Raw genomic sequence first — 25,817 nt, 5'->3', positions numbered from 1 at the left:
CATTACATGATCACATAACACTGGACTATGTAACAATCAGTTCAGCAAATGTTTGTTTTATAATGTGTGGAAGGAAAATATTTTATAGGATAAATTATAGGAAATTAGTATATTATTTAGCAAAATTTTTATGTAAAACTTCTTAGAATCTTGGACATTTATGGAATATTAATATAAATATTTTTCTTGATTATCTTTAAAAAAACATGAAATTTAACCCTTTACATTGTAGGCTCAGTAGTAAAGAAGCTGCCTGCAATGCAGGAGCCGCAGGAGACAGAGGTTTGATCCCTGGGTCTGGAAGATCCCTTGGAGAAGGGCATGGCAACTCACTCTAGTATTCTTGCCTGGAGAATCCCACAGACAGAGGAGCCTGGTGGGCTACAATCCATGGGGTCACAAGAGTCAGATACGAATGAAGTGACTTAGCATGCATGTAGGCCAGCACTTAAGAGTTGAAAGCTGATCTGTAGGTTTAAGGTTAGTTCTTAAGTAATGAAAAACTTGAGACATTAGAACTTTAGCATGTTTTGAATCATGTATGGCAGGAATTCTGTCTTACAATTAACAGCAGAAACTAAAGTAAACCATGAGGATCTATAAGTTCCTAGTAAGTCTGAAAAACAGCCTTTATCATCACTATTGGCATTTGCCAGGGCTCCTGACAACTCATGTATCTGAAATTTGACTTTTTCAAAGGGAGAAAAAAGCATTTATCCTAATTTTTCTGTATTAATTCTATTTCAGGTTAACCAAATGATTAGCAATGAACTCTAAGATAAACCTGGAGATGCGGGTAAAAGTATTAGATTATAAAGGTAAAGAAAAATTTATCAAGGCCTCTAAGCAAAAAGATAAACTCACAAAGAAAAACGAATTTGACTAATATCACAATTTTCACAAGAAAGGTATAAAGTAAGGTAACAATGAAGCAGACTTTTTTTTAATTCAAGAAAGAAAATGGGAACCAAGAATTTTATATCTAGCAAAGCTGAAATAAATAGAAGAGCAAATATAACAGAATATGAATAATTATAAAATATTATGAGACCAAACATCAATAAGTGTATGTGGGTTTAGCTCAATTATTAAAAATATGTTTAATTTGGTGTACAAAGCAAGACCCATCTATAGACTACATAAGATAGCACACCTAAAAGAAAGTGGTTCAAGAAAGATGAAAAACAAAAGGTAGGCCAAGATATTTCTGGAAATGAAAAAAATATGAGAGCAGGGGTAAAGATTCTTATATCAAAGTAGAAATATCAAGCCAAAACTCATTAAACATGACAAAGAAGATCTCTTGAAGTATTAAAAGCTATAGCTCACAATGATTAGAACATTTATGCACCAAATAATATACAGCCTGCCTTTAAGAAGCAAAAGCTGTATCAGCTGTAAGACAACACAGGTAGAAGCACGCTAATAATGCCATCACATTCAGTATGAGACAGATCATGTGCATGATAAGTAAATAGTAGGGACAGAGGGCTTATGTAACATAATGAAACAGATCTTAAGAATATACATCAGATTCTACCCTCTATTGTATACTCTTAAGATCTGTTTCATTACGTACCTTCTGTTGACCTCTGGTGGCTCAGGTGGTAAAGAATCTGCCTGCAATGTGGGAGGCCCAGGTTTGATCCTTGGATCAGGAAGATCCCCTGGAGAAGGAAATGGCAACCCACTCCAGTATTCTTGCCTGGAGAATTCCATGGACAGAGGAGCCTGGCAGGCTACCGTCCATGGTGTCCCAGAGAGTCGGACATGACTGAGCGACTAAAACTTCACTTCACTTCTAGCCTCTGTTGAAAGGGAATATATCTTCACCCAAAGCACCTATAGATGTTTTGTAAAAATTCATCTTAGAGTAAGTCATTAAGGAAACCTTAGTATTTTCCATAAAAAGTAGAAATAAAACACTCTGAGTAAACTGCAACATAATAAGAAATAGCTAAAATAAACAAAAAACAAAAAGCTTCATTTCTGTGGAATTAAAAAAAAATTCCATTAAACAACACATGGTCTAAAGGGAAAATACAAATTGAATTTAAAGAATTTCTTAAAAATAATGATAATGAAATCACTATAGATCAGAATCTACAAGGGACATTTAAAGACGTGTCAAAGAAAAGTTCATAGCACAAACTACTTTTATTATTATAAAACAAGGGAATCCCCTGGCAGTCCAGTGGTTAGGGGTCCACACTTCCACCACAGGTGGCCTGGGTTCAATCCCTGGTCAGGGAATTAGGATTCCAAAAACTGCACAGCACAGTCAAAAAAATAAAATAAAATACCTTCTAAGCTCAAACAATTAGAAAAATCGTTACAAAATAAACTCTAAAAAGACAACATAAAGATAAAAGAAATTTATGAGGTAGAGAATAAAAGCACAGTATACCTGATTAATAAAATTTTTTTCAGAAAAAAATCAAAATAGGGAAACTATACCAGATAATTTGATCAGGGAAAAAACAGGAGAACGCTCACACACACAAACATAAATTGACAAGTGGGAAATAACCATTGAAAAAAAACAAAGTTTAAAAATCACAAGACATTGCTTTTCAGATCACTGTTTAAATAAATTTGATAATGTAAATGAAATTGATCATTTTATGAGGAAATGCAGATTGCCAAAACTGACCCCATTCTAGTAAAAAGCATAAATGGATCAGATTTCATAGAAGAACTAGAGGAAACCAATAAAGAACTAATAAAACACATACAGATTGGGCCCACATGACTGTACAGTATACTTCTACCAAACCTTTATCCCATTGTTCAATAAATTATTCCAGAGCATTGAAATAAAAGAAAACTTTGTAATTTCTTTTTGAAGGAGGTATAATACTGATACCTAAATTTAATAAAGATAGTTTTTTTTTTAAAAAAGAAAGAAAGGAAAAGAAACAAACTACAGACCAAAATTAACTCAATATCATTATGGAAATACTAAGATTAGCAAACAGAATCCTACACCACATTAAGAAATCAGCACATCATGACCAAGTGAAACTTATTCCCAGAATGCAAGGTTGGTGCAGTGTTTAGAAACCCATGAGTATTATTCATGATGTTGATAGACATAAAGGGAAAAATCATACTGGATCAAATGGAGCATAATCTCCATAAATGCTTAAAAAGATATCTGACAAAATCTAATACCTTTTTTTTTTTCTGTGAAAAGTCTTTTCAATACCTATATGTGACTTAAAAACCACTCTTCAAAAATAAAAATTAAGAGGTTTTGAAAAATATGATAAAATGTATATACCTTAGTCCTCAAGACATTATTTCACCTAATAAAATAGCACTAAAGGCATGTCCAGTAAAACCAGTAATCTCCATTACTAGTCAGCATCGTGGTAGGAAATCAGCTAATAAAATCAAACAAGAACTCAATCTAAAGAGTAAGAATTTATAAAGAAGACATAAAACTTCTTCAGGAATATCCTAGAGAAGAATTCAGCAATTTTTTAAAAATTAAGCCCTGGTAGCAAGTATATTAGTCTTTGTGGGTTATTTGGTCTTTGTTGCAACTACTCAACCCTTTCATTTGTAACATAAAAGTCACCAAAGACAATACATAAATGAATGAGTCTGAGTATGTTCCAATAAAACTTTATTTACAAAAACAGGATTTGGTCCATGTGCTACATATAGTAAGTCAACAACTGTGCTGCTATTGCTGCTCCTGCTAAGTCGCCTCAGTCGTGTCTGACTCTGTGCGACCCCATAGATGGCAGCCCACCAGGCTCCCCCATCCCTGGGATTCTCCAGGCAAGAACACTGGAGTGGGTTGCCATTTCCTTCTCCAATGCATGAAAGTGAAAAGTGAAAGTGAAGTCGCTCAATCGTGTCTGACTCTTAGTGACCCCATGGACTGCAGCCCACCAGGCTCCTCCGTCCATGGGATTTTCCAGGCAAGAGTACTGGAGTGGGTTGCCATTGCCTTCTCCAACAACTGTGCTATAGAATCAATAATAAAGTGAACCTGATAAGAGAATTCTGTTAGGTAGCAGCATATAGAATTAATACACAAAATTCAATAGTTCTCATAGAGACAACCAATTGAAGAACATAATGGCAGTGAAAAAAAAATTATACCACCAATAAGGAAGATTAAATACTAGGGAATGAACTGAACAAAAAAAGACAAAATCCACATACAACACTCTTCAAATTCTAAAACATTAGACTTGAACAAATAAAATGTTTTTATAATTTCACCGTGGTATATAGGATGTTAAGGGCATATGGGAACTCTCTATTCCATGCATTCTACATTCTTGCAACTTTTCTGTAAGTCTAGTGTTATTTCAAAATAAAAGTTTAGTTGATGGGAATGTAAATTTGTGCAGCCACTATGGAGAACGAATGAAAGTTCCCTTAAAAACTAACAACTGAGCTACCATATGATCCTACAATCCCACTCCTGGGCATGAAGTGAAGTGAAGTCGCTCAGTTGTGTCCGACTCTTTGCGATCCCGTGGACTGTAGCCTACCAGGCTCCTCTGTCCTTGGGATTCTCCAGGCACAAATACTGGAGTGGGTTGCCATTTCCTTCTCCAGGGAATCTTCCTGACCCAGGGGTCAAACCCAGGTCTCCAGCATTGCAGGCAGACGCTTTAACCTCTGAGCCACCAGGGAAGCCCTGGGCATACATTGAGACAAAACTATAATTCAACAAAATAAATGCACTCCAATGTTCATTGCAGTACTATTCACAACAGCCAAGACATGGAAGCAACCTAAACATCCACTGACAGAGAAGAGGATAAAGAAGATGTGGTACATATACACAATGGAATATTACTCAGCAATAAAAAGAACAAAATAATGTCATTTGCAGCAACATGGATGGACCTAGAGATTATCATACTAATTAAAGTAAGTCAGGCAGAGAAAGACAAATATTCTACGATATTACTTATATGTGGAATCTAAAAAAGAATGATATAAATGAACTTATATTTACAAAACAGAAACAAACTCACAGACATGAAAACAATGTCTTGGTTTCCAAAAGGAAAGGAGGGGGAGGAATAAATTAGGAATTGGGAGTAACATATACACACTACTACATATAAAATAGATAAACAACAAGGACCCACTGTATAGTACAGAGATCTATACTCAGTATTTTGTAATAACCTATATGGGAAAAGAATATGAAAAAGAATGTATATTTTTATATGAATCACTTTGCTATACACCTGAAACTAACACAACATTGTAAATTAACTATACTTCAATAAAATTTTTTTTTAATTTTCTAAAGGTAAGTAAAGAGCCTGAGGTATGGAAAAGAAATTTTAGATGTTTAAGTTTTTAGCTTCAATACTTTTTAGTCATTTAAAATTTTATAGCACTTTATGAGAAAGTTACATTCCCCAAAACATAAGCGTTAACAGTTTTTTGCAATGTTGGTGTGATTTTTATATACTTGAAGGACAAATTACCTCCAGATGAATTCTGTACATATCAAATAGGCATTAACAAGTCAACAAAAAAAGAAAATCTAGCATGAATAAATCTACTTTTTCATGAACCTAATACATCAGGATACCGGCTGTTACATGTCAGGTCCTCAGGAAGGGCATAATTAATATGAAACTATTTACACTGAGTCTTTAAGTAGTCTGATGTACTGAAAAAAGTCAGTAGAGTTTTCTGAAATCACTGGTGTCTTAAAAACAATTTTTGATTCAGTAGCTAAACTGTTATTTTTAACGTGTTTTGTATTCTTACTGAAAAATAGATATGGGAAGAGAATTGTGCATTCTATCACAGAGCTAATAAAACTCTGCTATGTGTATAGATGTCCATCCTCATATACCACACCTAAGTTTTGGCCACAGCCACAGACATCTCAAAAAAACAACATAAAACTGCTAATCATTAAAAAAAGTTCCTAACCTATGAATTATTTAAGACTTACACAAGGGAGAGGTATTTGTCATTTCCTTACCATTTAACTTGAAGCTTGAAGACTCAATAAATCCTACAAATCTAGCAATAATAGCCACGTCTGAAATATGACACCACATGTAATGCTGTTGGATCCTTACCAAACTCAAAACACTGTTTTCTAAAACAGACTGTGTGTGTTTCTAAAAATATCTGTAAGAAAACCATATCCACAAGTACAAGAGAGTTCATCAACCTCCTTGGTGCACAAGAAAGAACAGTTTAGTCTTTATCTTATGAGACTCTGTCACAGAACTGGACACTTTTGACCACATTCTCCCCTTAAACTCTCTCTTCCCTTTGTTTTTTTCAGTAACTTGTTCCCCTGGCTTCCCTCACAGCTGGGGCTGTTCCTTTGCTATTTCTATATAGGCACCTCCTCTGGTTCACTCATTCTCCTTAGAAGATCAGGTTGAACAGGATTCTGTTTTTGTCTTCTTTGCCCTTTTCTTTCCTCTTCCTCACAACCTCACCTGTATTCATCACTTAAGTTGCCAAATGTTCATAATACTACATGCCCAACCCACATTCTATCCTAAGTTTTAGACATGAATGACTATCCAATTGACTAGTCATCATCACCACAAAACCTCAATGTGTACTGAATTCATCATTCATTTCGTGTACTTATAAATGTTCACTGAGTGCCTATGCTGAGCCTGGGACCGGGTTAGACAATGAACGTACCATGATGAACAAACTGGCCTTGTTTCTGCCCTAGTGAAGTTCATTCTGCCTTCACCATTCCTCCAGCTACCTTCCCTATATCAGTAAGTGGTACAGACATCCATCTCATCTATTCATAGTTATCCAAGTCAGAAACCTAATTATCACCCACGACTCCTCCCTCTTCTTTACAACTCATGCTCAGCCATTCACCTGGTTTTATCTAGTCTCTTACTTTGTTCTTCTTTAATCTGTCACTTTTTTATTCTTTAGTATTATATATTATATTCCATATGCTTAGTGTAAACCACCTTCACCTCTGGCCCACAATGGTTTCCTAAATAAGCATCTCTGTTTCAGGTTATGCCTAAAATCCTTTAGTAAATTTCTACCAACTTTAAAACAAAACCCAAGCTTAGCACAATACACAAAGGCCTGAATTATAATCACCTACTGACATGTCTATGCCACACCCTCAAATTTCCTGACTGTAGCTGAGAGGACCCATTCAAGATCCTCTTATTCTTTATTTATAGCAAGTTAAATAACATGATTAATTTGATATAAGAGAAATGGACTCATCTGTAGATAAGTACAGATACTAGACCCTCTGACTTTAATTTTGTATTTGTGTTATTATTGGTTTAAATTGCTATTAATTAAAGCTATGACTATGTGAATGATACTAGCCAACACTTACCCAGCACTATTATTAAGTACTTTACATACATTAATTCACTCAGTCATTACAACAATCCAATGAGACAGGTACCATGACTGTCTCCAAGTTATATATTTAGGAGCCAAGGCACCAAGTACTTTAATAATTTGCTGAAGGAAACATAGTAAGTGATGAGACTGGCATTCCAGGCAATGCCTCCAGAATCTATACTCTGAACCACTGTACACTATTCAGAAGAAAATGAGATTGTCCAAGGTACTAAACAAGATCTTTATTTTGTTTTAAAGATGATACATATTTATCATACAAATTGTGTAGAAAATATAAAAGTGAAGTGAAGTCGCTCAGTCGTGTCCGACTCTTTGCGACCCCATGGACTGTAGCATACCAGGCTCCTCTGTCCATGGGATTTTCCAGGCAAGGGTACTGGAGTGGGTTGCCATTTCCTTCTCCAGAGGATCTTCCCAACCCAGGGATCGAACCAGAGTCTCCCACATTGCAGGCAGACGCTTTACTGTCTGAGCCACCAGGGAAGCCTTAGAAAGTACAAAAGATCCCAAATACCACCATGCAGAAATAATAATCAATAAAATTATTCCAGGGCTTCCCTTGTGGCTCAGTGGTAAAGAATCTGCCCGCCAATGCAGGAGACACAGGTTTGATCCCTAGTCCAGGAAGATCCCACATGCCACAGGGCAACTAAGTCTGTGCATCACAACTACTGCACCTGAACTCTAGAGCCCTAGAGCCACAATTTCTGAGCCCACATGCTACAAATACTGAAGCCCACGCCCCCTTGAGACTGTGTGCTGCAACAAGGGAAGCACCGCAAAGAGAGGCCTGCACACCGCAACAAGAGAGCAGCCCCTGCTCGCTGCGACTAAAAAAAAACCCGAGCAGCAACAAATACCCAGCACAGCCATAAATAAAATTATTTTTAAAAAATTATTTCAGCTATCTCTTTATGCCTACAGCTAGATAAAAGCACGTATGGATAGGTAAGAGAGAGAGAGAAATGGATGGATGGATGGAAGGATGGATGGATGGATGGATGGATAGGTGAATAGGCACATGGATAGATAGATAAAATTTCTGTTTTAAAAACTATCTATTGATTTATTTATGTGCAAGACAGAATTTGCACACCTACTCATCCACTCTTCTCTTTTTTTCAGTTGTATTATTATACTACTGTTATCAATATCTATAAAATATAGATGATTCCCCTAAAGATAATTCCACCACTGTTTTGATTGATCACTGGGTGTTTTAGTCAGTACCCTCCATCTTATTCAAGGGAATAATCTGGCTCTGCAAGTCCGATTTGGTCACCTTGCAGTTATTTATAAGCACATTTTACTCTCTCATCACTCGTGCACACCAATTCTAAGAGATGACACTCTTCTAAGACTTCTCAGCATTCCTTCTAACACTCTCAGACAAAACCTTTCCGCCTTGAGGATCACTTACATCATACTTTCGGGCTCCACCGCACAAGCACCAACTGCTTTTGTGACATTGACAAGTAAAGCCTGGTTTATCCCAACGAGGAGGTTCACAAGTGGCTGGATGCCACCGCATTTCCGGATGATGATTCTGTTCTCGTGTTCTTGGCAGCATTCTCCCAACGCACCAACCACATTCACAAGCACTTCCTCAGGCTGGTCAGTTAAAAGTCCCACCAGGGTTTCAATGGCTTTGTACTCCCGAAATCTGAGTTCATCACAAGCGAAAGAGGGTAGGAAGGGAAGGAAAGAGGTGAACAATGTTATTTCTGATATAAAGTTAACTGATAGCAATCTCAGTGATAATATTAATAGCTAAAATGTACTAAATGCCAACTATATGCTCATTCAATCATTATAACAATGCTGTGATATGGACACTATTATTACGCCCATTTTCAAAAGGCTAATCTGAAGCTTGGTAAACAGTGAAGCCTGCATCCACACCCATTGTCTGTGCTCCTAAGTACCACATTGTACAGCTTCTGAGACAGCTATAACTTCTTTCAAATCTGAGCATCGACAATCCCAGGGCCCTAGGGGTTTTCTCTCACATTTCAGGAATTATCTTACATGAACAAAGCAAAATAAATCATCACTGTGTTAAACAGAACATGTACATTTCTTGTCAAAGAAAATCATCACCCTGAGATAGGAAAAAGCTTGCCTAGAACATCCATCATAGAGTGTGTAAACTCTAAAAATATATAAAAAGATAAATTCAAAGATTAAAATCAATCAAATGATCATAAGTTTACAAATACTTTAAAATTCAGTCAAAGCATACTTGAAAATGACTACACTTGAAGATTAATTGGTTAGTTGGTCTTTAGCTGACTCATCTTGTTTATCTTTAGAGAAAGAATAAAACCAGTTCCTTGTCTAAAGATTCTGTGGGAAATTCCTTCTTTCACCTTGAATGGTCTCTACAGGAAATATCAGGGGTGCTTCTCATTTAAATGGCTGCCCACATGCAAAACAGCCCATGGAACAGGGAGATTACATCAGCCCCTTCCTCCAATTAACGCATGAAAATCATTTCCGGGTGGTGGGGTGAGAAGCAGACACTTTCAATTCTAAGAATCCCTTATTTCTACCAATTTAGTCCAGAATGTGCAGCTTTCAAAATTATAGGGGTAGCATTAGAATCAACTCTTTACTAAAATAGCATTAAAATGGAAGGATGTGTTTTGATGGCCACAGCTTGATACAGAACACTGAATGCCTTCTTACTTGGTCACATTCTCTTTGCTGATGGAACATTTCCATATGGCCCCTGTGACAGCGGCCAACCGCTCTTTGTTGTCAGTGTTGTTGAGGAGGCAGGCCAGGGGTTTAAGTCCTCCATGCAGCCTCACCAGGTCGCGGGTGTCCTCGTCTTCCGCACACTACACAAAAAGCCAAGTCAGACGCTGTCATGGTCAAGGTTTTTCAAGCTTTCAGGGACTGCTAAAGAGGCTGCCAATCTAGCTGCCACGAAACTACTTTTAAAAGAGTCATTTTCTGAAGGAGCCTTCAAGTAAGACGCAATTCTAGTCTATACTGGCCACTATCCGACAGCGTCTCTCTTCCTTGACGTGGTTTTGGCAATATTAACAGTGGCTATATGCTGGGCTAACCTCCTAAGCCAGTTCTGGGGTAATCTGGGCTTCTACCAAGACAGAGGCAAGGTCAGTGAGGAACCTAGGAAACCACATGCATGGCTGGAGAATTTCTGCAGTGATGTAACCCACAGCCTTGGGAAAACAGTAGAGAAGACAGACAAGAGAAGGGAGTTCAGTCAGATCTTTAATAAACCCCCAAAGTGACGAATTTCCCCAACAGAGCCCAGAACAGCGGGTTGTATGGACAGCAACCGCATTTTATTCACATGTTTATCCATATGTTTGTGTTATCCTTTGAAATAACACTAAGACTGCATAGATGTTTCCAACTCATGACCCTTCCCAGTTTATAAAGCCAAAAGATGACAAATGTAGCAGAGGTTTGATATTGTTCTAAGCGTACAGTTGGTCTCTAAGGTTGTGGGCTGCATGTCATGTAACATATGTGCCATGTACAGCCCACGGAAGGACTTGAAGGGCATTATGCTAAATAAAGTAAGTCAGAGAAAGATAAATACTGTATGCTGTTGCTCATATGTGGAATCTAAAAAATACAACAAACGTGAATATAACATAAAAGAAACAGACTCACAGATCTAGAGAACAGACTAGTGGTTACAGTGGGGAAGAGAGGCATCATGGGGGTGACTGGCGGGGGGACAAGGTACTGTGTATGAGATAGGATTAAGGATGCACTGTACCACATGGGGAATACAGCCAATATTCTGTAAAAACTGTGCATGCTAGTCACTTAAGTCACGTCTGACTCTTTGCGACCCTATAGACTGCAGCCCGCCAGGCTCCTCTGTCCGTGGGATTTCCAAGGCAAGAATACTGGAGTGGGCCGCCATGCCCTCCTTGAGGGGCTCTTCCCGAACAAGGGATCAAACTTGCGTCTCTTACGTCTCCTGCACTTGCAGGTGGGTTCTTCATCACTAGCGCCACCTGGGAAGCCCTGTGATAACTGTATATGGAAAGTAACCCTTAAAATTATATAAAAACTAAAAATACAAAAGTTTATGATATATCCCTGCTATGTGTGAGCTGTTTCCTCTCATGACTCAGACGTTGAAGGCCTCACCCCCCTATATCAGAATGTGATGAAGGTAGTTACCGTTATATGAGATCACGGAGGTGGGCTTGAGTCCAGAATGCCAAGGGTCCTTATAAGAAGAGGACTTCAGGCCACAGAGAAAGACATGTGGAGACAGAGGGAGGAAGGCAGGGGAAAGTGAAGATGTCCATCCGCAAGCCAAGGAGAGATTGCCCAGAAGGAAACAACCCTGCTGATACCTCCCCTGAGACTTCCAGCTTCCAGGACTGTGAAGAAACTTCCTTTCTTGTCATTGAGCCACCCACTGCACGTGGAAACCCACTCCAGCATCTTTGCCTGGAGAATTCCCATGGACAGAGGAGCCTGGTGGGCTACAGTCCATGTGGTCACAAAGAGTCGGACATGACTGAGTGACTAACACTTTCACTTGTGTACAGTTATGGCAGCTCCAGGAAACTAACACAACCCTTCGCTGATATGAACCCTCCTCTGACTCCACCTTTCTGGCTCATTCTCTCACTTTGCACATTTAAAATGTGTTCTTCTAGGAAATCTGCTCTGATTAGGCAGAAACCGGTGCTGCTTGTAGCCAGCCAGAGACGAATCTGTTAAGGCCAGCTCTCCGTCTCCTTTACCATTCTAATCTGGTGTTTACTACGGAACTTGTAACCCACAAAGAGTTAATGAAGATTTTTTAAAAAGCAAATAAATAAAAAGATAAAATTAATAAAAAGATAAAACAGGAATACACACAGTCATTCATCTATCACATCTTGGTGGGAGAAGTATTTCCCAAAACTACTGTGTTTGAATAGGACATATGAAAGGCAACACAGAGCCACCATGTACATATCTGGCTTTTTTACACAAAGCACATTGTAACAGAATAGTAGTTCTCAGACCTACGTGTGCATCAAAATCCCTAGGGGTTCTTACAAAGAATGCAGATTCCTGAGTCCCACCCCCAGACAACGGGAGCTCATGAAACAGCACCTTAAACTCCACGCAGGAGCGCCCACTGTACCTGGTAGATGGCCATGGCACAATGCTCCTGCAGCTGCTCATTCTCACTGTTCAGGTTCTTTACCAGATTTTCAATTATCCTTTCAGCTTTGATTGCAGCTCGGTAGTTTTCCTAGGAAAAGAAACTTTAATAGTTATACAACGCATAAATATACATAAATGTAAGTGTCTATTCACATTTGTTAATAACACCACCACACACACTTTCTTAATAAACACCATAGTCTGAGCTTAACATATTGATATAACAGTAAGAGAATTCAGTCAACATTTTAAAAAATGTATCATCCACGTATCAATATAATTGGGCTTCCCTGGTGGCTCAGTCAGTAAAGAATCTGCCTGCAATGCAGGAGACCTAGGTTCAATCACTGGGTCGGGAAGATCCCTTAGAGCAGGAAATGGCAACTCACTCCAGTATTTCTGCCTGGAGAATTCCATCGACATAGGAGCCTCGTGGACCACAGTCTATGGGGTCACAAAGAGTTGGACATGATTGAGCGACTAACACCAATGTAATTAATTTTCTATCTGATTAGAAAATCTCTTGCTTTTCTAAAAGAATGGTGACTTCCTAAAAAAAATTCCTTAGCAGTTATGATAACTTCCTAAATTATTTTTCCACTAAAGGAAGTCAAGGTAAATTAGAGCAGTGAGCAGAGCTGGCCTGTGTACCTCTGAGGCACATTCCTGCAACGTCCCCACCACGGGGATGAGCATGTCTTCATGAGAAGTCTTCAGGAGCCGAGCCAGCAAAGGGATGCCTCCTGCTTTACGAATGGCTTCTTTGTTCGCATAGCTCTTGCTGCAGCTCCACAGTGCCAGCGCCCCGCAGCGGGCCACCTCCACGTCTCGGGTCTCATACAGGCTGGACTGAGCAGGTTCTGCAGAATGCTTCCCACAGTCAAGCAGAGCGACCTACGAGGGCAGATCAATACAACACAGATGGGGATCTTTAAACCATTCACAATAGCCAGGACCTGGCAGCAACCTAACTGTCTACCAACAGAGGAATGGATAAAGAAGATGTGGTACATCCATACAATGGAATACTACTCAGCCATAACAAAGAATGAAATTGGGTCATTCGTAGAGACCTGGATGGACTGAGAGACTATCATACAGAGTGAATTAAGTCAGAAAGAGAAAGACAAATATCATACCTATATTTACACATATATATGGGTCTTTGTGTTAGAAAAATGGCATAGATGATCTTAATTGCAAAGCAGAAACAGAGACACAGATGTAGAGAACAAATGTATGGATACCAAGGGGAAAGGGTTGGTGGAATGAATTGGGAGACTGGGACTGATATAGATATATATATGTGTGTGTGTGTATATATATATATTTGCTAAGTCACTTCAGTCATGTCTGACTCTGTGCGACCCCATAGATAGCAGCCCACCAGGCTCCAGGGAAGAATACTGGAGTGGGTTGCCATTTCCTTCTCCAAAGGAAATACACACACACACACACACACACACACACTATTGATACTGTGTACATAAAATAGATAATTAATGAGAACCTACTGTGTAGCACAGGAAACTCTCTACTCAGTGCTCTATGGTGACCTAGATGTGAAGGAAATCCAAAAAAAAGGGATATATGGATATAGATAGCTGATTTTCTTTGCTGTACAGTAGAAACTAACACAACATTGAAAAGCATCTATACTCCAATAAAAATTAAGTTAAAAAAATAAAATACTATTTGAAACAAAGAAAAAGACAACCCATCTTGCAATCACCTCAGGGTTGCTACTAAGCTCACCTCCCTCAAAAATAAGAATCCTTTAAGAAATTAATTTCCAACAGTTAAAGGAACAAATAGAACCTTCAAAACAACGTCCTCCAGATTTGGGAGCTTTTACATTTCCTTCCCACATGGAATTTAATCCCCCCAAGATAGCATTTTCTTAATATGGCTGTAACATCTAATGAGGAAGATTTGCAAACCACATCCTGATTCTTGGTATCTCAGAAAGTAGGCTCCCTAGAGCCGTGAGAACTTTACAGAGAGAACTGAAAAGTTCTCTGGCCTGTACATGCTTAAAACCATGAGGCCTTTCTGGAGGACACAGCCACCACCCTGCACTTTCGAAACCAACTAGACCAAATACACAGCTGTCAGGACCCTCTCTCCTCTCTGCAGTAACCAATCACTGAAGCCCTCAAGGGAGAGGCAAGGTACATGCACACAGCGGGGTGTCAGGCTGCCCATAAAGGACAGGGTGTGAAGCCAGCCACCCCAAACTGTCTTTATCCCCCGCATGTCTCCTCCATTCCTCTGTCACCAGAGACCAAATTCCATGGATACTGCCCACTTAATCTTGACTGCCATTTGGAAGGGAGCAGCAGACAATTCCTAATTCCACTGATTCCTAATTCCAAGATCATAGAGAGAGGACAGTGCCTTTAATTAGTGCTCATTCATGGTCTAATTGGACTTCTCAGGTGGCTCAGTGGTAAAGAAGCTGCCTACCAATGCAGGAGATGCATGAGTCTCGGATGTGATTCCTGGCTCAGGAAGATCCCCTAGAGAAGGAAATGGCAACTGATTCCAGAATTCTTGGAGGGAAAATCCCATGAACAGAGGAGCCTGACAGGCTACACAGTCCATGGGGTGGCAAAAAGTCAACTGAGCACATACACATACACACACACATGGTCTAAACAGTGTGGCCCAAGGACAAGAGTGGAGACTATGTAGTGGCTTTCAGGTAACTTCTGGGCACAGGACAGCACGGTGATGGGTTTGATCACAGGGAGAACCTTCTAAAAGGACCTGCCCATTGGTTACTCCCTCCTTAACTGTACCACGTCCACTCTCCCACAGCCCACTGGATAAGACTATGCAATGATCCCCATGGTCCTCCACCTTCATCTCTCACTGCTCAGCCCATCTCATCCTGGGTCTGGCCACATTACCCCACCTACTTTCCAAACATGCAGTATTGTTTTCTACCTCCAGGCTTTACCAGCACAGCTCCATCTTTAAATGCTTTTCCCTGATGTATCTGTCTAACACATACCTGTCTACCTTTCAAGATGCATGTGACATCTCTCTTCAGTCTCTCTTTTTTAAATTTATTTTAAAAATTTTCTATCTTTATTAAGTAAGTAATTTAAATGTTAATAATTTTTATTGAAGTATAGTTGATTTACAATGTTATATTATTTTCAGTTGTACACCATTCAATATTTCTATATACTCCATTTAAAGCTATATATTTAAAATTAAAATAAAATGGATGTCATTATTTTGATTAGGTGACTGCAACTGTCCAAACTCCAGTCTACAACACATGTTGCATAAGATGCCCATAAAAACATTTTAGTGTTGTATCATTCTTATGAAGTAGTTTCAGTGGACAGTCACACCAGCCTATCACATAAATTCATTATTTAAGCAGAATAATGATAATCACAGTAATAATTCCCTTTCTCCCCAACATTTTATTATGAAAATTTTCAAATATTCATGAAGGCTGAAATATTCATGTGATGACACCCACACATCCATCCCCTAGGTTCTATAATTAACATTCTTCCACATCTGTTTCATTACATAGCTATCTATTCATCCATCTATCCAGCCACAAGTCCATCTTATTTTTGAGGCAAATAACTCTAAGCTTCAGTGCTCTACAGATTACCAGTGAATACACAGCATCTCTTTCAGGAAATTTCTGAACATGTTTCACCATGTACATATTCACATGGAATCTGCATTAATTCAATAGATATTTCTTAACTATTAATGTGTGTGGGGTCCTGGGTAAGGTGCTGAGGATGACACTGAGATTAGTAAGACATGTCTCTCATCTTTAAGAAATTTAAAGTAGGAAAGCGGTGATGTCATCCAGTGTGATAAATGCTGTGGGAGCAACTCAAGACTCAGTGAGGATGAAAACGCACTTCCATACTGCACGTTATAAATATCCCTCCTGCTGGGGCAGGGACCCTGAGCCAGCTTCTTTCTTCCAGTGACAGTTACTGAAATAATGTTTTCTGATTATATACGTAATATAACAAACTGGCCAATGTAGAACAGTAGGGGGGAAATTTGGTAGCCATTTCAGAGAAAACCCCTTAGGAACAATTTTATGTATTTCAAGTGATTTTTCTATACTTGTTAGCTAAGGTCTTTAAAAATTGGGATCATGGGTATCATTAGTTTTTAATCCTGTGATGATTTTACATAATATTAAACATACATTTGGGGCTTCCCTGGTGGCTCAGATGGTAAAGAATCTGCCTGCAATGCAGGAGACCCAGGTTCGATTCCTGGGTTGGGAAGATTCCCTGGAGAAGGAAATGGCAACCCACTCCCATATTCTTGCCTGGGAAGTTCCTCTCTTTGAGGAGTCTGGCGGGCTACAGTCCATAGGGTCGCAAAGAGTTGTACAGGACTGAGTGACCAACACTTTCACTTTCACACATACATTTATTCCTTGTTACTAAATTAACTTCTAAAATACAATACTGACCGCTGACAATGGATACTTCTTATGGATGCGTCACTTACTGTTGTACTAATCTCATCCTGTGAAACATGTTGTTTTCAGTTGTCACTTCTGAAGTAACACTTACAGTTGTCACTTCTGTAAGTAGGATGAGTGTCTGCCACTCTGTCTCTGTGGGTACAATTATCTCTATCTCCTCATAGGATGTGGGTCTCCAGACGGCGTCCCACTGCAGAGGGCTTCATCCATTGTCACCCTCTTTTTTTTCAAACTGCTTATTTAATATTGGACTCTAGTTGATGAACAATGTTGTGGCAGTCTCAGACTGAGTGAAGTCAGTCACCACCTTCTCACCGACACTGCCCGCCCCCACATGAATGTACCCCCAACTGTGTGATAGGTGAAAATGACATCTATTTTAAAAAATTCATTATTTCTTTGAGAAATTAGGTTGAACATGTTTTTTTGGCTGCTTGCCAATGTACATACACAAAAATAATTTTCAAGGGCATGTTACACATGAAAAAGATTCCCAGAACACAGCCAGGGGTTACTGAGTGTCCAGGAGGAGCAGGGAAGGACAGGGGATGCCCACCCCCGTGAGTGGCACCTACTCACCAGCTTGGTGATGCCTCCATGGCGTCTCACCACCCGCCGGGCTCTCTTAAACTTGGCAACATTCGCAATTGTCTCAGCTGCCAAGCATTTCAGACTCTTATGTGGAGAATCAAGTATATTAACCATAACTGGTAAGCCCCCAAGGTCAACAATATTACGTCTGATTTGAGGATTATGACTGATTTCCTTCAGGATTTTTAATGAACCAATCTAAATGAGAAGAAAAAGTTACACATGAATGGGTGCTTAATGCAGAACCAGTGCTATATTTTTTAAAAATTCAAAGTCTACCTAAAATCCTTCCCCAATTAAGTTTTTTAAGGGAACTGTTCCTATTCCCAGGTGTTATACACATCCCCCAATTCCCCGCATTTTCCTGCAGTTAAATAAACAAACATTCATCATTTAAGAAGCATAAGCTAATGGAGAGGAGCCAAAAAGACAAGGAAGAAAAACAGAGAGTCAACAAGGGTAGCTAATTGCAATAGAAATGAGTTATCAGTAAAAAAAAAAAAAAGACCAGCAACATGCAACAGGAAGGGCAGATGCCCAGCACTGAGAAGAGAAGCACATGAAGAGACGCAGAAGCACGTGTGTATCAAGGCTCCTCATCCACTGTGATCAAGACACTCACCTTACATTTGACTTCATCTGTCTCAAGTAAATTTATTAAAACTTCAAGGCCTCCAACATCCCTGATCGCCAACTGGCAGGTCTCTTGTGCTAAGTTAAAATCCTTCATTGAACACAATGCAATCACGGTAGCCGTCTGATTTCCTCCCTGCAAAGACCCAAGGCCACAGAAAGGTTAAATAAGATCACGCTCCCACAGAAATTTACTAAACACTGATGAATCCACGAACTGGCAAGTGCGTGTCTCCATACACAGCATGTTTAGTTTTTTAGAATTCTCTGAGTAGGTTATAATTTGTTAAATGGATCATGCTGAGCTAAAGCACAAGAAAGCTGTCCAGGGTGTCATAAAACATTATTCCAATTAAGAGTCGCCGTGTTAAGGTGGTCTGTCTGCTTTAAACAGCTACAAAATCAGGTGGAATTACAATATGAAAAAGAGCCAGGGGCAAGCCTTGAGAGAGATTCTGAGGAAGGTGAGGTTTACGTGGGGTTACAGGCAGTCCCTGAGCTGTGTGTGCTGCAGCGCAAACTGTGTCTGAGGATTATTCTTACAGATGTTCACAGAATAGTCTAGAACACAGAAAACGTGAATAAAGCAAACTGCCTGGTAGGCAGCACAGTGATCCACGTGGGATGGAGAATAAGCAGGGTGAGGCTGTGAGGCTGGGAAACAGGAAGTGATTCCACTAAAACCTGGGAACCAATGGGTGGACTGAAGGAGAGAAAAAGGTCGTTTCACTGTCATGAATGAGATGCTGGCCCAACAACGTGCAAATCAACGTCTGTTTAGCTAATCACCACATGTAAAGAGCAGTGGGGAACAGCTTCTTCAAAAAATCCCAGAGACATAATTTTTTAAATGATGATCAATGAATCAGGCCTGCTAGGAAATTAAATAAGAATTCATTGCTGCAATTAAGTAACATCCACTGATCATTAATGCTTTGAAAACTTTTTAAGAACATAGCATATATTACTTCTACATACATATATTACTGCTACTGCTATTGAGAGTGCTGCTAAATAACAGTTCCCGAAATAGTTAATAAGACAGAAAAGTAATACTTCTAATGGAGCCAAGAAAAAGCTATTTTATGCAAAAGGTGTTCATAAAAGACAGCCTTGGGTTTCTATGTCAAAACACAATAGCAATGGCTTAAATACATCTTTTTCTTTTTTTGAGGGAAGACATCTTCAAATTATATTTACTATCATTTGCTAATCATGGCTTTACATTGCTATATATTATATATATATTTTATACATTATATGTGTAGGTAGATAGACTTAGCACAAAAAAACGGAAACTATACTCAAGCTTCCCACCTTCATATCATGCAAATACACACATGCCAATCCTCCTATAAATTCAACACAATATGCTCATAACTAAAGTGGGATCTGTAGAGGGTGAGCATCAAAAAGTGAAGAAGGAAATGTTTAGGTTTCAGAGACTCTACTTGCTTCCGGAATATACCCTCCATGTCTCTAAAAGTGCTCTGAATGACATTTCTGCTTTTCCTTCTAATTTTCCCTCTGGGTAATCTAGGCTGTCTTCTATATTCAAGACTAAGTTTAGAATGACAAGAGCCTTAATTGTATTACTTACATTTAAAATAATAAGTTTTGTTCTTAGAGGTTTTAGCATCTTTTTCTCAATAACAAGAGAAATTTTAAAGCCACCAATTCTCCCACAGTTGGTTTTAAAACATAAAGCACTGCGTCCTCTATCATTACTGTCAGTATCATGAACCCCCTGTTTGGGACACAGGACCCCACACACCAGTTCCTCTGGTGCCTCTCTTAGAAAAAGGTAGATATTTTGTAAACCATAAGAGAGAATCAAAATACTAACTGTAATTAACTAAGGAAAATAACATAGAAAAAAGAAAAGCAAAGAAGATAAGAGAAACAAGGCTCTTTTTCTGAATTTAAATGGTGAAAAGGAGGCAGAAAGTTCTTCCCAGGCACCTGCAGGAACAGAGCTGGATTCTTAGATTAAAGGTTGGACAATGGAAGCTGAGAGCCTCAGATCAAGAGGATTCTTCAGGCAGCAGCTTCAGACTCAGCGCAAGCAGGAGTCTGAGCAGGAAGCAAGTAGTTGTCCAACAACATGTCCTGCCCCGGTCAGGCCAGGAAAGTCCTTCCCACCAGGTCCAACTCCCTGAAGAATTTCTGTCCTGCTATTCCCAGTCATACATGATGAGGAACCTTCCTGACTCCCTACTCCTGCATCGAGTTTCTTTGGTAGCAGTTTTCTGCTTAGACATTCAGCACCAGCTTGGCTTCCTCTTTCAAGTTCTTTTCATTTTTCTCTTGTAGAGTATTTCCACCTTTTGAGTTTTACTTCATTATTTACACTATAACGGATGACATAAACTTTTAAAAGTCATGTAATTGCAGCTGATGCCCAAAACATAAGATCTTGTATTTTGCTGAACTATCTTCAGGCCAATTTTGAAACCAAATGATGGAAAATATACATTTATCATTAAGTAGTTAGATCTTTATAGAAAAAAATTTTTTTTTCTGTAAATCATCAGCTTTTTCTGAAAATCTGGAAACATATTCATAGGCTTGAGGGATTTTTTTTAGAACAGTTTTTTATGAGGGAAAGTTAGTTTTTCCACATTTCAGGATTTACTTCTACTCTTGTCACTGACCACATTCCCCAAAGGATTATAAATCTTTCAGAATGAATACCAGCAGATGGGAGCCAAAATATTCAATGTACAGAGCCACAAACGTTAGCCAATTGCTATTCTTTAAATACCAGCTATGTCGAAGGATTTTCAAATGTCCATTCTACTTTGACCAGACGCCATAAACATCTTACTGAAGAGTAGTACAAATATACAAATATGCTCCTTTTAAATTAAATCTTCCCGAGAATGTAATTAGTTGCCAATACTTATTTTCACATTTTATCATGGATTTACGTTTGTAAGGCTTTTTAAGAGCTGGAGAAAAACACAGTAAAGTATTATTTTACTAGCTTCTGAAGGGTTTTGAAGAATGCTTCCAATAAGCTTTTCCGTGTCTTGAATTAATGCAATTCCTTTGCTAGTTGTCCTCCTTCCCCTCCTGCTTCTTAAACATCTCCAACCTCTGCCCACCTTCAGATATTTTACAGTTCATGCTCCTTTCCATGACCAGCAGGCCCTCATTCGTGGTTGCAATCACGCTTCAAACACGACGAGACAGGATGAATGTTGCTTCTCGCTTTTCTCAAAATTTCTTCTTAAAAGATGAATAGAGGATTTTTTAAAAATAATAATAATAAAAATGTTTTCCTGGACTTAAATAAAATTTTTGAAATAAGTATTACCCCATCCAGTATAGAGTAATATCCTCCCTTACTGCTGATAAAGAAGCAATACACATTGTCTAAGCTGAGATGAAGAATGTATTCAGGAGTAAAACAGAGAGAAAGCTGCCTGAAATCACTTTTGTATTCTTTCATTCAACAAATTTGCTTACTATTTACTTAGCTACTTGCCAAGTCTGATGCCAGGCCCTGGAGACATCCTGGGAAACAAAAACAGACTTGGGCTCTGCTTTTATGGAGCTCACAGTTTAGTAGAGAAGACCGATTTTAATTTTCTAAAGTCCATCCCAGTGAACGGAAACTTTAAGTCTGAGCAGTGCCGTAAGGGAATGGGGCATAGGGCCAGGGAAACCCACACCAGGGAGGCTTTAACCAGGCCAGGGGGCATCAGGGAAGGTTCCCCTGAGGAAAGAATGCCTGGGCTGAGGTCTGGACAGAAAGCACGCTCAGGTGATTCATCAGGCGCTGTAACGGCTTCAAGTGACCCAGTTCAGGAAAGGATGCCAGAGTTGGCAGATGGCACTGTGATGGCAGACACACTCCCAGGGTCATCCCTCCTGGCGTCCTGTGAGACCCAGGGAGACAGCGCGGTGGGCAGGGGTGGCAAGGGGAGCAGAGATCCCTCTGTTCCTGTCCCCACCGTCCACAATCAGAAGGCGGGGGTGAGACCTGGTGTGGTGACGCAGCCATCACAGCCATCCAACTGGCGTCCAAGGTCCTCAGCATTTTTTCCTCCAAACATGCCACTCACCAAGCAAGAGCCATGACCCCTGCCAACTACTGTTTATTAATGATGACAGGGGGGCAGGCACCCAGCGCGGAGCTTGGCTCAGAGACACTCTTCATCTCTCAGGAGCAGAAACGGTCGAGAGTCAGAGCCCCGAGTGAGCAGCACAGAACCACATAAGTTGAGGTAGTAAAACATATCGCTTTGCCTTCTGTTTATTTGCAGACTGATTTTATGCTGAGATTCGGCACTCATAAACCTGGGCTGCAAGAGATGAGACTCAAAAGGAAACTGCAAGGAAAAAGAGAAAATACTGTTCCAGAAGAAAAAAGAAATTAGGCTCAGATTGTTGGATTGCAGGCTTGCTAAGAATTTTATTTTATTTTTTTTGGTCAGGAATGGTTAAGGAACAATGCAAGGATTCCCTACACATTCTTTTTAAATCACCATGGAACATTTACAGAAATTGATAATTTACTGGAATGTTACTTCAATGAGGAAAAATCTGTAGGAAATTTAACAGTCATTCTAGAAAGATTCACAAGAGTGAACTGAATCATTATGATAATAAAAGTAGCTCAGTAAAGTGACTGGATACAAAGGCAATATTCAAAAATGAGTAGCTCCCCACACACTGAGAGTAACAAATCAAAATATGTAATTTGAAAAAAGTTCCCATGCCAGTATTGGCAAAATAATAGTAGTAAAAATATCTATCAGTGAATCTCACAAGAAATGTGTTGCAAATATATGCAGGAAAAGCTATGAAGTTTTACTGAAGTATATTAAAGATTAAATAAGTGAATGGTCATACCATATTATACCATACCATACCATATTATTTCCTAATAGGATAATTCAACATTATTAAAACTGTAATTTATCCAAAAATAATTTACAAATAAATGTAAGCCAACCAAAATCCTAGCATCATTTTTTAGCTTTTTTAAAAAAATCTTGGTTCTGGACTCATTGTCAAGATGATCTGGAATGGAAAATATGCAAAAAGTAGTTTTAAATATTTTAAGAAAACTCTCTGGCCAAATATTTAAATATACCAAAGCTATAATAATTAAAACAGCATGGGAACATCCAAATAAATCAATGTAGGAAAACCTAGACATAAACCCTTAAAGTGAAATGACAATATTTGATAAAAGAAGCAACTCAGATCACTGAAGGAAAGAGAGGATGAACCTGTCTTCAGACTTTGACATATGACAAATTGAGAGAAATCTGCATATAACAAAGGATTGATTTGCATCAAGAATCAAAAGACAACCACACAGGAGAACAGGCAAGGTACACAATATGACTATTTGACATATGAAAACTGTATCAATCTCACTAACAATCAGGAACATGCAAATTCACATAAGATACATTTTTTCCCCTATAAAACAAAAAAAGACTGCGGATTAAAATTTATAACAGTAAATCCTCAGTGAGTAATTTTAACACCCTGGGAAGATTTTAAAGACTATCAATGCCCAGACCCCATTCCAAACCAATTCAATCCAAACTTCCATGAATGGTACCTGTGCATCAGGTCTTTGTTTTGTTAAGAGCTGGGTTTTTGATTTCATTGTGTCTGAGGTTGTAAACCTTTGATGTTATTACTGATTGAGTGTAAATGGATGTTTACTTTCTGAAGGGAGTTATCAAAAATTTTTTATGTGGTTGATTACTTTTCAATATATTTCCCTCTAAAATAAAATAAAAAATGCAGAACTTCTCCAACTTCACTGTGCATATATTCTTTTTCAAAAAACACACCTTTACTGAGGTATAATTGATATGCAAAAATACTACATATATTTGATGCACACATTTAATGAAGATGGACACATTCATATACCTGTGAAACCAGTACCACAATCAAGGCAATTAATATACTCATCAACTCCCAAAGTTTCTTTATGCCTCCCCACTTATTGTACACTAATACACGTAGCACGCAAGCAATTCTATTTCACACACAAGCAATTCTATTTCAAACAATTCATCCTATGGAAATACATACAACATCCAAAGCATATGTAAAAACATTTGCGGCTGCACTGTTAGAACAAAACCTGATTTGGGGAGAAAACCTAAAAGGTTACCAACAAGGGAATTGTTAAATTACTGATATATGTATAATGAAATACTATGGAGCAGTTAAAAGGAGTAAGGTAGATATGAAAGATCACCAAGACATAGTATGAAATATTGAGACAAAAGATACACTGTAGAATCACAGTCCGACTTCATTTTATGTATAAAAGTTACATATGTGTATGTATATACACAAACATCTGGAGGGCATTCACTTTTATTCTTTTGCATGGCTTGAATAGGTACAATGAGTATATGTCAATGTGTTATTTTATAATATTCTAAACACAGAGGAGATAAAGGATGGACCAGAAGAGGAACACAAGCCTCTGCTAGGCTCTGTGTGTCACGGAAGTATCAGCAGGGCATGGCCAGCCAGACCAAGAGTTGGATTAGGATCCACAGCCCCTGCCAGCAGGAAACTCAAAGGCTAGTGGATGAAAAAGGGACAGAGGAGTTCTAGATATATGTGAAATGAAACATCATTTATACCAAATCTGGTACCTCCTACTCCTCAACCCCTACACTTAGAAATTCTTCAGCATTCAAACTTCTGTAACATGTGTTTTTAACCCAAAAAAGTGAAGCAATCCACTGTGTTACATAAATCGGGAACTAGACAAAAACTTCTTTTCTCTATTTAGCCTCTGAAATAGCTTTGGGTTGGAGGCATGCTTTGAGGAATAAAAAAATATTGCTGTTGCAAACACATCAGTCAGCAAATTTCCTGAACAGATCTGTTACATTTTCAGATCATTACACAAAACTGCCTTAGATATCAATATTCTTTCTAATCAAAAATCATATGAATTGCTAGATGGCAGTGTGTATGCTCTAATTATGCTCTAGCTGGACTAGTTAGTGGTACGTGTTCTTGAGAGAATGAATAGAGTTAAACCTTAAGAGACCTCCCTAGAGATTTTTCATATTGTCATTTTTCAGTAGTTAAGTGTATGTGATTGTATAATGCGAGCTAGGGGCCATACACATGGTTATGATTCAGTGGTGTATTTACCATACCCATATAGTTAGCGTTGCCTTTTCTCCACTCTTTTTAATTTATGATTGCCCTGGGGCAAAGCAAGTTTAAAGCTCAAAAACTGAAAATACGTTACTGTTGCATCTATAAAGCTCAGAAGGTGAGGCCCCTTCGCCACTTCCACCATCTCTTATAAAAATAAAAGATGACTAATCCTTTCCTAGTGGGCATTATACAAGTCACACACATCTCAAACTGAATAAGTAAAATTCTTACACTACACTATTTAGGGGCTTCTCTGGTGACTCAGACAGTAAAGAATCTGCCTGCAATGCAAGAGACCAAGGTTCAATCCCAAGTTGGGAAGGTCTCCTGGTGAAGGGAATGGCTACCCACTCCAGTATTCTCGCCTGGAGAACCCCATGGACAGTCTGACAGGCTGCAA

General features: G+C 38.8%; 1 protein-coding gene across 4 annotated transcripts in view; it reads right to left on the bottom strand.

Annotated features, from left to right (window-relative positions):
• ODAD2 (outer dynein arm docking complex subunit 2) overlaps positions 1-25,817 on the bottom strand; it is a 150,126-nt gene that overhangs the window by 70,642 nt on the left and 53,667 nt on the right. For all 4 annotated transcript variants that reach the window (XM_043480163.1, XM_043480165.1, XM_043480164.1 and 1 more), the window contains 6 exons: positions 18,240-18,386; positions 17,606-17,815; positions 13,189-13,431; positions 12,515-12,625; positions 10,066-10,220; positions 8,798-9,040 (listed from right to left, as the gene is read on the bottom strand). In XM_043480163.1, coding sequence (XP_043336098.1) covers positions 8,798-9,040; positions 10,066-10,220; positions 12,515-12,625; positions 13,189-13,431; positions 17,606-17,815; positions 18,240-18,386 — 1,109 coding nt within the window. The remainder of the gene's footprint in view (positions 1-8,797; positions 9,041-10,065; positions 10,221-12,514; positions 12,626-13,188; positions 13,432-17,605; positions 17,816-18,239; positions 18,387-25,817) is intronic.

The sequence above is a fragment of the Cervus canadensis genome, chromosome 10, assembly GCF_019320065.1.
Source record: "Cervus canadensis isolate Bull #8, Minnesota chromosome 10, ASM1932006v1, whole genome shotgun sequence".
Classification (NCBI taxonomy): Eukaryota; Metazoa; Chordata; class Mammalia; order Artiodactyla; family Cervidae; genus Cervus; species Cervus canadensis.
The sequence above is the reverse complement of the archived record's forward strand: the minus strand, read 5'-3'. Positions and strand labels throughout refer to the sequence as shown.